General features: G+C 47.3%; 1 protein-coding gene across 1 annotated transcript in view; it reads right to left on the minus strand.

Annotated features, from left to right (window-relative positions):
- Positions 1-138: 138 nt before the first annotated feature.
- Positions 139-15,171, minus strand: part of rsrc1 (arginine/serine-rich coiled-coil 1) — an 87,181-nt gene continuing 72,148 nt past the window's right edge. Inside the window, exons 8-10 of the mRNA XM_023818162.2 lie at positions 2,937-3,043; positions 1,511-1,636; positions 139-509 (exon numbers count right to left, since the gene is read on the minus strand). Coding sequence (XP_023673930.2) covers positions 417-509; positions 1,511-1,636; positions 2,937-3,043 — 326 coding nt within the window. The 3' untranslated portion in view covers positions 139-416. The remainder of the gene's footprint in view (positions 510-1,510; positions 1,637-2,936; positions 3,044-15,171) is intronic.

Below are 15,171 nucleotides of genomic sequence, written 5' to 3' on the forward strand. Positions count from 1 at the left end.
TTACCAAACTTTGTATACACACATTTCTCATATCTTTACTACGGCTCCTGTACAGGAAATTTGACTTTGCACAAATTACAGTTAGTCTGTTATAAAGGTAGCATCTTCTGAAATAAAGACAAAAAGACATATAATAACTAAATTGGTAGAGATGGAAGTTTATTTCAATAACAATGAATCAAAACATGGTACAAAACCTAAAAGAACACAAAAATAAAACATAGCATAAACACTGCAATTTACAGTAGAAATCAGAAACAAATGAGGCATATTCCCAGATCAGGTTATCCACATGAAAATGTCCTTGGGTACAAAGGGGTGAGCAGTGAGCTTCACAGAAACCCTCACTGCAGAAGCCCACTGCACTAATCCTGCCAGGCTACTTCTCTGATGGGTCTCGATGGATCCAGCTGCACTCAGGGCACAGGGCTACCCATGAGCCTCTCCTGCCGTAGAGCAACCAGCCTGCTCATCCACATCTCCTCCGCCTTCTCCTTCTCCATGAACAGCTGCAGGAGGGCAAGAAGCGGAAAGGGAGGCAAATTTGCTAGCAGCAAAAACAAAGTATCTAAACAACAACAGCATCACGGTACAGAGAACACCAAACTCCTGACAAAAAAACAGGTCACTGTTTCTGTATAAGCATATCAGCAGAAAACCTGTTTCCTATTTAATGAAACATGTGGGTGGCATTAAAAGCCCTTTCGATCTTTTTTTTAGTTTTAAGATGGAAAGCTATACTTAACGGATCCGACAAGCTAACTACTAAAAGGGAACCCCAAGACTGAAAAGCAGATGCACAAATGCAAGACGTGCAAAGTCAACATTAAAGAAAGCAAACCAAAGCATGGGGAGGGAACGAGGAACAGGACAGAAATCCCATCGGCAGGCGACTAGAATGACACATGCCCACGCCTTGTGCTTCCCGGACCCACGCAGTAGCCGATCCTCCTGCGCCTGGCGGCTGAGCATGTCGAACAGCGTGTCGGGTCGCATGCGGGGGAACTCCGTATAGTCAGTCTTGCTAACCCGGTTGTGCCGCCGGACGCTAACGAGTTTGAAATTACAGTATATACAGTACATTGTGGTGCTTAAATGATTGAATCATTATTCCTAATTTCCCTGCTCCGCCTTCGGCATATTGCAGCCATAGATCAGGCTGTCGGGGGAGATCTGCATTCGTCACGGGTAACTGGATTGCCAGAGTGCCGGAGATGAATCGCCCAGCAGCTTTTGCCAGCTTCTGCACGGCAATATTAAACCCATCAGCTCTGCTTAATTTTGCCTCTTCTCTATTGGCAATGTCAGCTTCACCCCATAGTCTGCCGTCCTGTGAGTAGCGGGTGCTGTGCAGGGTGATGCTCCCGTGGATCCCGCGTGGCCGGAGCTGAGTGGGCAACCACACCTACAGGTGCTGAGTGCCGGCGCACTGTGGTGCGAGTTCAGCATTTTGAGAATAAAACGTGAACCTCAGGAATGTAACACAGCATGTACATGTGCATTGGCTTACGTTGGGGTGAGCCAGCGTGTCACTGTCCTGGTAACGGATGGTCAGGGGAAAGGACACCTCTAGCTTGTCAGCGGTAACATCAGACTCAGAATCGGACTCCTGTTTGACTTCTGCTGGTTCAGCTGCCTGCAGGTCACACAACAGTTATTTCACATCACAACCCTCAGTTCCATATTTCACTAAAAAAAAAAGCAGAAAATATGAACAGTGCACTGTAGAGTGATACAGGGCCCCACAGCTGCAGAAGGGAGCCGCAGGGTAGACCAGCGAGCGCTCTGTGAGCCTGTCAATGAATCACACCGTTTGGGCTTCTATCCCATTACACTTACACACTGCATGCCCCAGTAGAAAGTAGAGCACATAAACACTGTACAGATTTAAGCAAACTCGATTAAAGTGACTCAAAATACTAACAAAGATTTGCAGTGGTTAAAAGAATGGCATTCCTTCACAATGAAGGAAATTTACCTAAAGATGTCAGGGGAGGTACGTAAATAAATGTGTTGCAGAAGACACTGCTACAGCAATGCCATGCCTTGTATGGCTGCAATTTTAATTGAAAAAATATTAATCGGTTGTTTTTAAATATTGGTTTTCTGAGGCCAAAATGTACTGCCCAGGACTGGGTTGTGTCATTCCTTTAATGTCCACAAGATGGCAGTAAAGGCAAGGGTCTGACAGATGCCCCTTCCTCACAACTCAAGCTGTGCGTTAGATGATAAACAAAGGCTGATCTCGCCGTTTCTCGGCTCCATCAAAGTGAATGTGAAGCGCTCCAGTTGCAGACTCTCACAGTCAGCTGACTGCCGCTTTACCTTAGTGCGTCACTGTTAATTAAAACTCGTTTGAAACAGGAAGTCAAAGCATATGGCACTCTGAATATGTTAATTGCTATCTGAGAGGCAAAATATCTCTGTTTTCCCCTCAGGACTGCCCATGGACATACAAACATCGGCTATGAATCCTCAGGAAGCCCCCCCCCCCCCTCCACTTTTCAAAGACTTTTTTTCCTTAAGGTTCTGTTGAACCACATACATAAGAGCCACACTAAGGATTAGGGGGGGAGAGAGCCAGTCTAACGCCAAGGGTAAAGCAATCAAACGATTTGCAGCTGGAAACTCTATGGATCAGCAACAATTACCCTGAGATCAAATGGCTTTGCGTTCCTTGGCTCATTTCAATAATGACTTCTGCGTTGTGACCGTATCGCCGGGGAGAATGGGGACCTTTCCAAGTGTCTGTTCTCTAAGGCAGCGGCCACTTTGCCTATTGTGATTGTCTTCCCCTTTTGTGCACCCAGCAGATAAAGACCAACTCCCAAACCAGACGCCCGCACAACAGCATTCAAACGGAATTGTTCATTTCATCTGCGGACAGATGGAATAAATGGACCAAATCAAATAAAGCCATTGGAGAGAGAGCCCACCTTTTTGCCGTCTCTGGTTGATTTGAAAGCCTGAGCAACAAAGGACTCGCTCTCGATGGCTTCGATGTCCTTTATCCTCCTTACTTGCTCCTCCAGCGACGCCTCCTCTAAAAGGGGAGACAAAAGAGGGAGGGGGAAGTCGGACCATCACCACATTGTTGCGCGGCACCGGTGGCAGGTGTGCCGCACGTCTCGGTGCCGATCACCCATGCGGGGGAATTTGATTTTGCTCCCCTGGATGTGATGTCTTTCATGTAATATGTAGCGCGTACAATTGAAAAAGTAATCCTTCATTTTCTCTGTCTGTCCCCCCCTGCTTCCTTGGCTGGTGGAAACCAGAGGTCTCCCACAACGTCTGGGGTTTGACTCGAGTCTCGCCGAAGGCCACACGGGGCAGGTGACCAGCAGAGGCAGCACAACGCTCCCCATCCCAATTCCTGAGGCCAGAGCTCCGCTCTCAGCACCGGACCCTCCTTCAGGGCCACACTGTCTGTCAAGCACTGCCTGACCCGACTTTTTCTGCTGGCCTGGACCTGGATATAGGACAGTGACCTCCACTGCAGTTCTAACCACGAGCACATTCCAACAACTGATCACATCTTCTGATCACGCCGTGTTCCAGAATCTCCTCAGCTACATTCAGACCCCAGACATCTCTACACGTATTCACAGAGCCTTTTAGTGCCAGGTGTGTTCAGCCTGAGAGCTGTGAGGCCCCTCAGAGGTGGGAAACATATTGCTTCACTCATAGTTATGAGAAGGTGCAATTATTGGGTGCAATTCCCTGAAGGTCTCAGGTCAGGATCCACAGTTATCATATTCATGTAGCCTAATCCAACAGTTTAAATATCAATTTCAGGGGTTTATCAGCCCTACTCACAAAACGTGACCTTCTGGTATTAGAAACCTTTGACGTTTTTACACTCGAGTGAGCACACGACCCCCGCTCCCGTCAAACCGTGTTCTGTAACCATTATATACAGACCTGTTAGTTATTCTTTACCTGACAGTCTATTCAGAAATCCATCAATACCTCCACCCTTCAATCGACACAGCTGCCCATTCATCCTCCCTTCATTCTTTCATCCATCGACCTGTAAATCTCTCCGCTATCTGTCCCTCTGCGTGCTGGCCGTGTTTATGATGCCGAAACCTGGCCGCGCTGTAACAGGCTGGGATATAACGGTGGAAAAGCGGTAGTCTGCAGAACGCAGAGTGACAGAATTCCTGTCCCAAAGCCAAAGCTTTTATTTGCTACTAATGAGTGAAATTAATTTCATCCGCTAAGCGCCGTGCCGCGTTCTCCTTCCCCAGGCTGCGTGTTTAATGAATATATGAATATCTGTTCTGGTTTCGCTCGGCGCACGTTTTCACACGTGCCGTTTCTGCACCTCTGCCGCGTGCGAGCCAAGCGGCGACTTCCAAATGGTTTTTTTTTTCCTTCTAAATCTGTAAAAGCGACAACAGCGATGACGGCAGATTAAGGGAAAGAGGCAGGAGGCGTTTTAGTTATTTTTCCACTGTGGAGACTTTAACGACTGACTGACTGACAGTCGGAATTAGCGTTCAAGTTTTGACAGCACGTCCGGTAGCTTGAGGACAGTGAAATGAACACCAGAGCCCCAAAAATAGTTATTACCTTGATTCTGAAGCCAGATGGAGAGTTAAACAGGCACAATATCCTTTAGTAGGCTGGGGCTTGTCCTTCACATGACAGCAGCGCAGTTCGGAGCCCGGAGCCTAATGTAGCTTCGTGGCCGGACGCCTCTCAATCAGCCGTCTATTAATATTGCACGGAAATCTAGCTTCTGCGATCCTTAATGGCAGAGAGCGTACAATTACCGGGAAAAAAAGCAGTTCCCAGAGAAATCTATCGAGATATATCAATGACAAACTCCTCAGCTAGAGGGTGGACGGCCTAGGAAGAGGATCCTATTAAAACCTCATACTTTTTGACAAACACATTATTGGTAGATAAAATGACTTCCATATGCTGTTTGTCAGATGTCAGTGGGAAAGATATGTATTTCATAGGAAAATCAAAAATAATGGACTTTGAGAGAGCCCCGGCGGGCTGCAGAGAAGGGAGGGGGAAGGGGGGGTCGATATGCAGAGCCGGGTAGGCTGTGGCCCGGGAGGTCAAAGTTGATATTTAATATTGACACGTTATCTGGGAAATTAATTTAGCAGGCCGAGTCAATCATCCTGGCATTACTAAGAGCGCCCTTTGGAGACAAGGCCACAGGAAGGGGAGACGGCCAAGCGGGCGGCCGTTCCAATTTCGCTTATTAACTCGCTGGTCTTTTAGGAAGCTGACCATCGGCCACACACAAGTCTACGACTCCTTATAAGTTATAGGTGCTGTAAAGTCAGTTTGTAAACAATCATAAAAGTGACCGATACATCAGTAATAATCATTTACTATAGCTTCTTAACAACTATTCACTCAGCTGTCAGAGGGCCTGGGCAAAACACGAAAAGAATTAACGGAAATATTCATGGAGGACTCTCTTCAGTGGCAGCTGATGCAGTAGCAATCCTCATACAGAAGAGGGCACTGTTACACAACAGACAAGCAGATTTCGGTAACGTGGAAAGAAAAAAACATGACTTTGGTACAAGGTCTGTCGCTGTATAAAGGAGGGAGTGGAAATTATTACTGCTGCTGATTGATTTTCATAATTAAATCAGCTACAAATAAGAAAACAAAATTAATGTATTGCTTTTCGAGCGAAACCTTCAGCTGAACTGAGTCACAAATAAGTGAAAACGTAAAAGAGCTTTCTAATGCCACAAACCACAATTTCTTTGCTAATGGCTGCTATATAACAGCATTTAATTATGTCACTGCCTAAAAACAAGGGAAAAGGTAGGCAGCAAGTAAACAGTAAGTATCACACAAGCCGTCCATCAAACAAACGAGTAACATACTCACTGTAAGAACACGCAGAGCAGCAGTAAAACAGCCACGATTTAACAGCATACAGGGGCTCGGAGGTGCATCTGAACTGTTTTCCTGGGGCCGGGCTGTGATGTGAGGCTGATGCAGAGTCTCGTTTGGACCGGACAGGGGTTTCGGGATGAGGATGGGGGGGGGGGGGGGGGCGGCGGCACTGTACCAGCAGACTGTTTAGAACTTAGTCAGAACCGCTCGGACCAGCGGGTAGTCCGTACAGAGGGCTCACGGTAGATGCTCACTGCACGTTTTTTACTGACACATAAGCAAATAATTAACTTACCACAAACCATTTACTTTCTCTGACACATCCCCCCCCACCCCACCCCACATAGAGTGTCTATTCCCTGACAGGCGGCAAGTCACAGAACCTCCCCCCCCAACCGCAGCAAGATATGTAATTCAATGCTCAATTTGCCCTTGTCTCACAGGAGATTTTTTTGCCTGCTAATTGATAGAAATTAAGCCATTAATCAAGGCACCAGCTATCATTCAAGCCCAAGATGATGAATACAAACTTTCATAATAACCACCTTCCCCATTTTAGTGCTCATTAGCATTAATTTTTAATGCAATTATGCTATTCTTTTACGCTGAGCTCATAAATTACCGCTCTTTTGTTGCTGGCTGGCCTTGTAAAATCCACAGTAATGCTTTGTAGTCTGATCTTTAAGGCAATTACAGGCTTCTCCAGTCTTTTATCTCTCTGAATTTCCAATAACCTTTTTTTCTAATGATTTATTCCTTCAAACCCACAACCTCCACCTAGTCCGGCCCCCCCCCACCCCCCACATATCATTCCATGTATGTATATCCCCTCATCCAATGCGTTTGCGTCTAAATAGAGACCCCATCCACTCCCAACAGCTTTCCACGTGCCCTAAACATTGATGTGTTGACTTAACCCTGCGCGAGGATTAGCGCAATGCTACAGGGCATCAAAGCAGGATTTTAAACAATGCGGGTAAATCAAAGCTTGGTTTTTTAAAACACCGTTGGGGAATCAAAGCTCTGTTTGCAGAATGTAATTCCACGGGCAACGAAATCTGCTCTACTGTTTACTTTCTGCTTTACACAAAATGCGGCGCAGGCAGCGCAGCCCTGCCATCATGGAGGCCCCCAGCCCCGGAGACTCTGCACCGACTCTCCCCCTAAATGGATGGTCCATTCCAGACGGACACAGCCTGAAGTAACAGCTAAAAATAGCACCCAGTTCGTGTTATTTACCCTCCTGCTTTCCTTACGGGAAACTTCGAGGGTATCTGTTAATTGAAAAGCATCCCCCCACAAGTAGACGGTGGTGAGGTTGCAAGATGTTAAGTTAATTTAATGCTGTGGTTCTCCTGAAACGACTCACTTTGCTGGCATATATCTACCCGATTGCCAGATCTTTGGGACACTGTTGGCCAATTCAGTCTCCCTCATCCACAGATGATGTTACCCAACATGAAAACTTTGGAGCTCATCCCGTCTTGATCAGCAGCAGCTCCCTGTTCCTCTCCTCTCCTCCCTGCTCCTCTGCTTCCTCCTCCTTTCCTCTCTGCTCCTTTGCTAGCTGTTCCTCTCCTCCCACCTCTTCTCCTCTCCTCCCTGCTCCTCTGCTTCCTCCTCCTCTCCTCTCTGCTCCTCTCCTCCCTGCTCCGCCTCCCCATATCCTGGCTTCTCCCCAGACAGGCGCCTAATTGCACAACTTGATACTCATCCTTGATTGGATCTCTTTTCTTCTAACGTGCATTAAATGAAAGCTGGAAGAGATTCGACATGGAGACAAATCCCACAGACTCTCGTTAAATATTCCAGCAGAGGAAAAACATGCTAACTATTTCATGCACTTTAATTTGGATCCATCGCACTAGAACGGCGATATAAATACAATTAAGTGTATTTTTTTTGTTCCTTAAGCAATATTTATATCTAAGCGGATGCAAATTAAACTAAAGTGATCAACTGGCAGCAAAAACAAAATGCTAATGCACAGCTGCCGGCTTCACTGGGCCTGGCGAGCCGGCCGGGCTTTCGGAACCAAGAGACCCGGACCGGGTCCCTGGAGCAGGATGGCTGCTTATAAAAAAAAGGTGTCCTGCAGTGGGCAGGTAATAGTTTTTGACTGAATTGATTAGGGCGCCACTGGTTTCCAATGCAGCCCTGAAAAGGCATCAACTGCGTAATGAGCAGCTATTAGGGGCATTGATTTGCTGATTTCAATTGACGGCTACCGGGCCAAAGCTGCACGTCAATATTTGCATAACTAATCCCCAGCAGCACTGGCCTTGACAAATGAGCTCTCAATAGAGAGGGTGGGAGGGAGGGAGAGGAAAACCAGGCGTTCTAATGCATCTCCAGCACAGCTACTCACAAGCCTGCATGCTGCCTGTATGAGCCGTCCATGCTGCGCTTCCGCCCCCCACCCATAGAGGGCAGCCACACACCAACGAGCTCTGGGTTCTGCGTGGCCATGTGGTCTGCAGTGAGACCCAGGGAAAAAAAAAACATGCTAGACACACGTGACATAAAACAGACACAAGCTTGAGGTCCGACCCGCCAAAACAGCCTCCACCCCCATCCCCAGCGGAACAGACCCACTACCCAAAAACTGAGGACCGTCGTGGAACCAGCCGCGTGGTTTGGCATTCAGGGTCCGGGTTTGAGCCACAACACAGTAAGAGGCTTAGAAACAGCACACAAATCACTTATCAGCCCATGTCCTGAGCTATGACGCTGTCGAGACGCCCCCCCCAATCCGCTTCCCAGTGGTGCCAGTATGAATGCTAATGGTGGCCCCGCCTCTCACGGGAGGTCACAGATGAGGACGTGCTGATGGCCCTCGCCAGATGTCCAGAGCGGCCCCCCGGGGCCAGGCACGCGTCCGCAGCAGGTGGTGGACCTGGGCTAATGACGCTCCCACACACACACCGCCAGCTCCGGGCTTCCCTGGGGGGCACCCCCCCGCTCTATTTCTCCCACACACACGTCTGCACAGTCCCCCCACCCCGCCCTCCCCCATCTAGCAGGCCCTTGTCCTGGGATCTCCCAGCACATGCTGACTGAGCAGGGGACCACCTAACGCACGGCCCCCTGCCAGGACATTCCCCACACAGGGCCACATCTCTTCTGCTTGGAGGGCTGGACGCCACTAGACCACGCCATCTCCCAGGCTGGGTCACATGACAGCCATCAGCGGCTAAAGAGGCGAATTCATTATGGAGACACAAAGCCTGACAACAAAGCACCCCCCCCCCTCCATTTCCCCTCCTCGTTTCAGTATCTCAGACACACACGTGAGGCCTAATCAGGCCTTGACGTCCCTGCTCTGGAAGCATCTTTGTGATGACACAACATACTAGCCACACACTAGGCATTGTGGGATATGTAGCCACCAAACACCATGGCAGGGCTTCATGGGACAGATCCATATAAAATCCAACACCAGGGCTGAGTAGAGTCAGTCCCAAGGAGCTGTGGGCTGGAGTTAGCTTGGTTTCCTTCACTAACCCCCATCTGCATAGTCATCACACCGCACGTGTGGGGGTCAATCAAGGGACTAATGAAACACTTCTTCAGTTTTACTTGGCTTTCTCTTTTGTAACCAGTCTTGCACATTTTAATCTAATTACACACTGTACATTCTCCAGCATCCACGCTCCCTCCCCCCCTTCATTGCAATAACAGCTGTTTAGCTGCACGTCTGATGGACGCAGACTCAATGAACATCGCAGGAGGCGTGTTTGGGCTTCTGGGGATGGAGGCCGGGGCCCAGCTCAGGCTGGGTGTTAAAGCATCATCCCCGGCCTCTGCTTCCTGTCACATCTCCCCTCTGCGAGGAATTAAACGTTTTAGGATAATGGCCTCCTTCCCCGGCACGGCGCTTTAAAGGTGCCCGTCTGACGCCGGTAAATTCCGGAGTAAAGGACGAGAGTAAGAAGCATGATGAGGTGTGTGTGTGTGTGTGTGTGTGTGTGTCTGTGTGTGTGTGTGCACATGTCCGTTTAAAAAGTGCACATATTTTCTCATGGCCAGTAGGTCAGTAGGTCTTTTATAACTTGTTAATTAGAGAAATCAGTCAGGCAAGTAATTACTTAATTGACGAGAGGACTCTAAAGTAAAAATGATGTAACCTAAGTCCAGGACAGCTGATGAGATTTATACACAAGGCTTGGTTCTTGCCCCCTTGCCACTGACCTTCAGCCTGGCCCCCACCCACCCAGAGCTAATTGATTTAACTGAATTCCATTTTCATTTCATCGTCTTCGGCTCTTGGTTAAGCTGCACACCCCCTCCCCCCCACCCCACAAAAAAAAAATCTTTGGTCAAGGGGAAGTCAAGCTCATGTCCGGGAAGATCACCACCAAGGTCTTGATAAAGTGCAGCCAGTCTCCCCCCCCCCCCGCCCCCCCGCTGACCTCTGGCCTGACCTCATAAACAAAGCACTCTAATGCATTACCCTAACACTGCCACCATGCAGTAACCGGCCATGCGGCAGAGATACCAGATCATCACTGACATCACACCCCCACACCTGAGTCAGAGGGGCTGGAAGCGTGACAGCGCATTCCACGGAGCTCCACCAGGGGGCACTGCAAGGTATTTAATGAGGGTCCCATTCACACTCTGGGCCGGTCTCGCTAGCAGAGCCGGAAGCCCCTTGCCCTGTGTGATAGCAGCTGACATTATGGCGACTCCGAGCCAAAGAGCCATTAGGCTGCGTCCGCCCCCCCCCACCCCAACGGACCACCAAGCCAGTCTAATGAGGTGTGAATGAGCCCCACCCACCTCCCAAACAAAACATCCACCTAATCTGTGTCACTACAGCTCGGCTCAGAACCCCCCCCCCCCCCCCAAGACCGGCTGCTGCACAGCCAACCACAGGCCATCATGAGGTTACTGTCGCCGATGGCAAAGCTGGCCCACTGAAGGCCACTGGGCAGGACCACCTGACTGCCCCCCTCCCAAATGGAAAAGGCTGTCAGTCTCATTTTAAACAGCCACAGTCGCAGCCTGTCACTCCTGACCATACATCCTTCTCTACACCCCCTTTCTAGGAAGATGTCAGGAGGGGTAGCTTAAAAGCAGAGCTTGCTGTTTGTATCTTTGGGGGGGGGGGGGGGGGGGTGTGCAGGGCAGTTTGAGATGCCAAAAGGCAGCGTGTTACGGCCGGTGACAGCAGGGGTCGACGCTGGGTTAGTCGATTCGACAGCGTTCGTCCTGTTCACAGGACGGGCACCCCCCCCCCCCGCCATCATCACTCTACTTTTTTATGAGGAAAAAAAAGCAGCCAAGTTTAAATTTGCGGTGATGAAAAATCAATGGTGTAGTAATTGCTTGGCTTATGACCGAGAGCATGAACAAACTGGGGGGAAGTGGTGTCCACGTGGGTCGGCCGCCGCCTGCCCGGCTGGGGAGGGAAAGGTCTGAGTGATAATTAAATCTTCTCACACTGATTTTCTGCCAAATTAATTTCCCTAGGGTACATAACTCTGATTCAGTGCTTACAAGCCAGGCATAACTAATCATGTCAGTGTGGGCTAACCAAAGTGAAAGGGAGATTTAAAAAAGAAAACAAAACGTAACCCAAACACAAACGTTACGATAATGAAAATATATATGCTAATAAATCTCTCGGAAAATATCAATGGAAAAAAGCGAAGATGCAGTAAAGCACACGGGCAGTTTGTGTGTGTGACCCACACTGACCTCGTCTTCCTCCCCTTAAAAACTGCCACCTCCGTTCTATGAACAGCAGCACTCACTTTGAAGGCTGCAAACGCGTAAAAAATGACGTTTCTGGTTCAAATTACGCACCGTAAAAACCCGCGTCCACTAGCATCCTCTGCAATAAAACAAATCAATAAAAAACAGCGCGACGAAGGTGTTTCCACACTGTTCTGCAAACCCCAAATCGATGCAAACCAAATTTCTGTAGATAAAATCACTCTGGATGTTTTCCCATCTAAACGATTTGCCGCCCGAGTCGCTACCCGCCGAGGTTTTTCATCTTTATCAACCGCATTGATTTTTCCTGTAGGTTGGAGCTGAAAAGATTCCTGGATTTTATTGTAGATATGCAACGAGCGACAGATTCCAGTCAAAAAGTCACTTTTGACAGTGGAGGGAAATTCAAATTAAGCTTAATTAAGCTGGATGCGCTCTTTAGTTCATTGCAGTCGCAGCGAGGCTTAATCGCGATAATAAAAACGTTTCGTATTTTGACTTAATGCGGCCCGATTAGAGAGACAGGACAAGTGATGTTTACCAGGTGCTGAATTTCAGCGCTTGTCCTTCAAGCGTCGGAGGGAGCCGCAGTAATTAAAACATTTAAAGCGGGACGAGCCCCCGCTCCCCAGTCTGATTCCGGGGGTCACACGCCTGTACAGTCCAATTTGTGCGCCATTTGTATTCATGACAGAAGAATACTAAATATTTAACAGCAGTCCGGCTGGAGTTTGTATTGTCGCGCTTCGGGGTCAAATAATTTGATTTCTAGGCAGATTACATTTAGCGTCAATGTCGACTCGCTTCCTCCCGCCCTTCATCTTCTGTTATAATTATTATTATTATTATGACACAAACTATACAGTAGGAGAAGAGCTATATCATAATGGCTGCGTTGAATTTCCTTTAATTAAGCCACAAATCTTATTGCATAATTTTGCGGAGAGTACGCACACAAGAATAATGGTGTCAAATAAAACTATACTCGCTATTACCCGGTTATTTTAAATACCCGGAGATAAAGTAGCGCGGGGGTATTTCTAAAATTACTTATAACGAAACGTTATAATGCCTAGAAAACAAGGAGCCGTGGCGGATTACGCAAAACGGATAATTGCACATTACGCAATCATTACAAAACGTTGATTTTAATGTCGTAAAATTAATGTAAAAAACTCGTGCAGATCTCATAGTTCCCAAACCGAAGATAGAAAAATAAATGCAACACTGTCCTATATCCCATTTTTACCCCACAAGGAAAATTAAATTTCTGTCGCCGTGGATAATATATTATTTTTCCAAGCGCCAGGCCAGAAATCTAATCCAGACACTTGCTGTTTAAAGGCTGCCCGGGTGATTGACAACAGCGCTAGTTAAACCGTGATGAGGTGCAAATGGATGCGGGGCCAGGGGTGGAGGGGAGCGGGGGGGTCCGTCTGAATATTTAATGGTCACATAATTCCAGAACAGACACACAAACAGGTACAAACGAAACCCATGACCTCCCCGACACTTACCGCGATGCATTCAGCAAGCCTGTTTGCGTAATCCCGTTATTAGCGCTTGTTATATATACAGATGTTTATTCGTTTATTATTATTATTATTATTATTATTATTATTATACTACGAGAAAAAGCGGGGCATCCACAATACTTAACATTCAGTAAATTGAATACCGATTAATTTGCGATTAAAGACAACTTGACTAAAATTATAGGCATCCTCAGCGCTCATTATTCCGATGTCTGCGCCAAATCGGCTTCGGGTCATCGTCTCCGGAAGAATCAGACGCCCGGGGTCAGCGGACAACCAATTTGCACACTTAAGGCAACAATGTAACGCAAGTTAAGGAAATAATGTACCGCAAACAAAGGAAATTAACACTTAATGTGACATTTCCATGCCTGAGTGGAAAACGCCAGCAAATTTTATTTTAGTTCACGTTGCACCTTCTGAAATAATTACCCAAGTATACAGTGAACAAAAAGGCGTGTTATTTTTTTTACAGAAATAACATCTCTCCTTTGCCTGCCTTTTTATTTATTTGTTTTTTTTTTAATATGGGCCTGGAGCCTTTTGAATTCTGCAGCAGCTCACCAAACTAGCAGATCAAAGGCAGAAATTCTCTCCTTTCCTGCAGTAACGTGGGGTGGCAGGCAGCTGTAGGGAGTCACCATCCCAAAGTCACTCTTTGCCGCTCTCTTCACATGGGCCTGCTCCACGGGTCACCCCGCCTAACTCGCTCACAGATCGCCATCCCGTATCGGCGTGCCGTAAGCGACACCACAAGCCGGCAGCCTTCCAAAGTAAGGTTCATCTACCAGCAAAATAACCAAGAGTTCAAACGCCAGTGGATTCAGCCACACTACTAAATAATAGGGCCGTTACTGTGCCCGTATCTCGTCGTGTGCCGTTCGGCACATCATTTTCACTTCGCGACGCACAATGAAACAAATGAATACATTACTAGACACAGGAGGAACCTAAATTCACAAGTAGATGTTCAGCATGGAAAACATTACGCTAACTGTGAGCTGTGAGTCGGTTGCGTCTAATGCTGGTTACAGTCAGTCATAATCAGTGCTTTGGGAACATTTTGGTTTCCCAGTAAATTACACCAGCGCTGGAGAGAGAGTAACTGATAAGACCAAAGCTGACTGTCCACTGAACTCAGATATGTCGCTGGAAACACCAACATGTGTGTTCGACTGGAGCAGGACAGACACAGCCTCTGTCAGTTAGTCTCCTCGTGTGTTCTGTCCTGCGAGATTCCCTGCCTTTACCCCATAATGTCCGGGATAGGCTCCAAACCCCCGTGACCCTGCATAGGACAAGCATGTATAGAAAATGGATGGATGGAATTATTTTATATATTTGTAGAATTTGCAAGTAATTGTGTCTTAGGTTTTGTTATTCAGATACATCAGCCGACACATTGCCTTTGGATTACTGCTGAGAATTGTGTTTGTGTTTATGCTTTTAATAATACATAATTTTAAGAGAAATTCTATTTTCCCTGCTCTACCAAAATTGCACCGAAGCATGAAGCCAAAACCGAGATTTGTACCGAACCATAAATTTTGTGTACCGTTACACCCCTATGAAACACAACCGTTAATAGACTCAGACTGATGCTGCTCTGTATCTCAAAAGCTCTGATCAAGGATGACAGGTTATATAAATTGAACAACGGCGATAAATAAATAAACAAACAAACAAACAAGACAACTGACACAAAGAAATTATTCTATTACTCTAGGACTCAGTCTGGGTGACAGGGCAGCAAATGGCTGGTAAATAAAGGGATGATCCTCCGTCTGAATACAAAGCCAGGCTGAGAGAGGATCGAAAATTACAAGGCCTGCCGGTGATGGGGCAGAATTAGAGGGAAAACACCAATGACAGACTCAGGAGGTCAGCAGAGTGTGTACAGCTTCTTAGGGTTTTACTAAAGTCCTTTTAATGACAGGCACACATGCAGGTACATCGTCATGTATAAGTTATTATAATTTCAAGTTATTCTAACTTTTCCCCTGCTGATAAGTTCAGCAGAGAAACCCCAGGACCC

This window comes from Paramormyrops kingsleyae, chromosome 17 (genome assembly GCF_048594095.1).
Source record: "Paramormyrops kingsleyae isolate MSU_618 chromosome 17, PKINGS_0.4, whole genome shotgun sequence".
Lineage (NCBI taxonomy): Eukaryota > Metazoa > Chordata > Actinopteri > Osteoglossiformes > Mormyridae > Paramormyrops > Paramormyrops kingsleyae.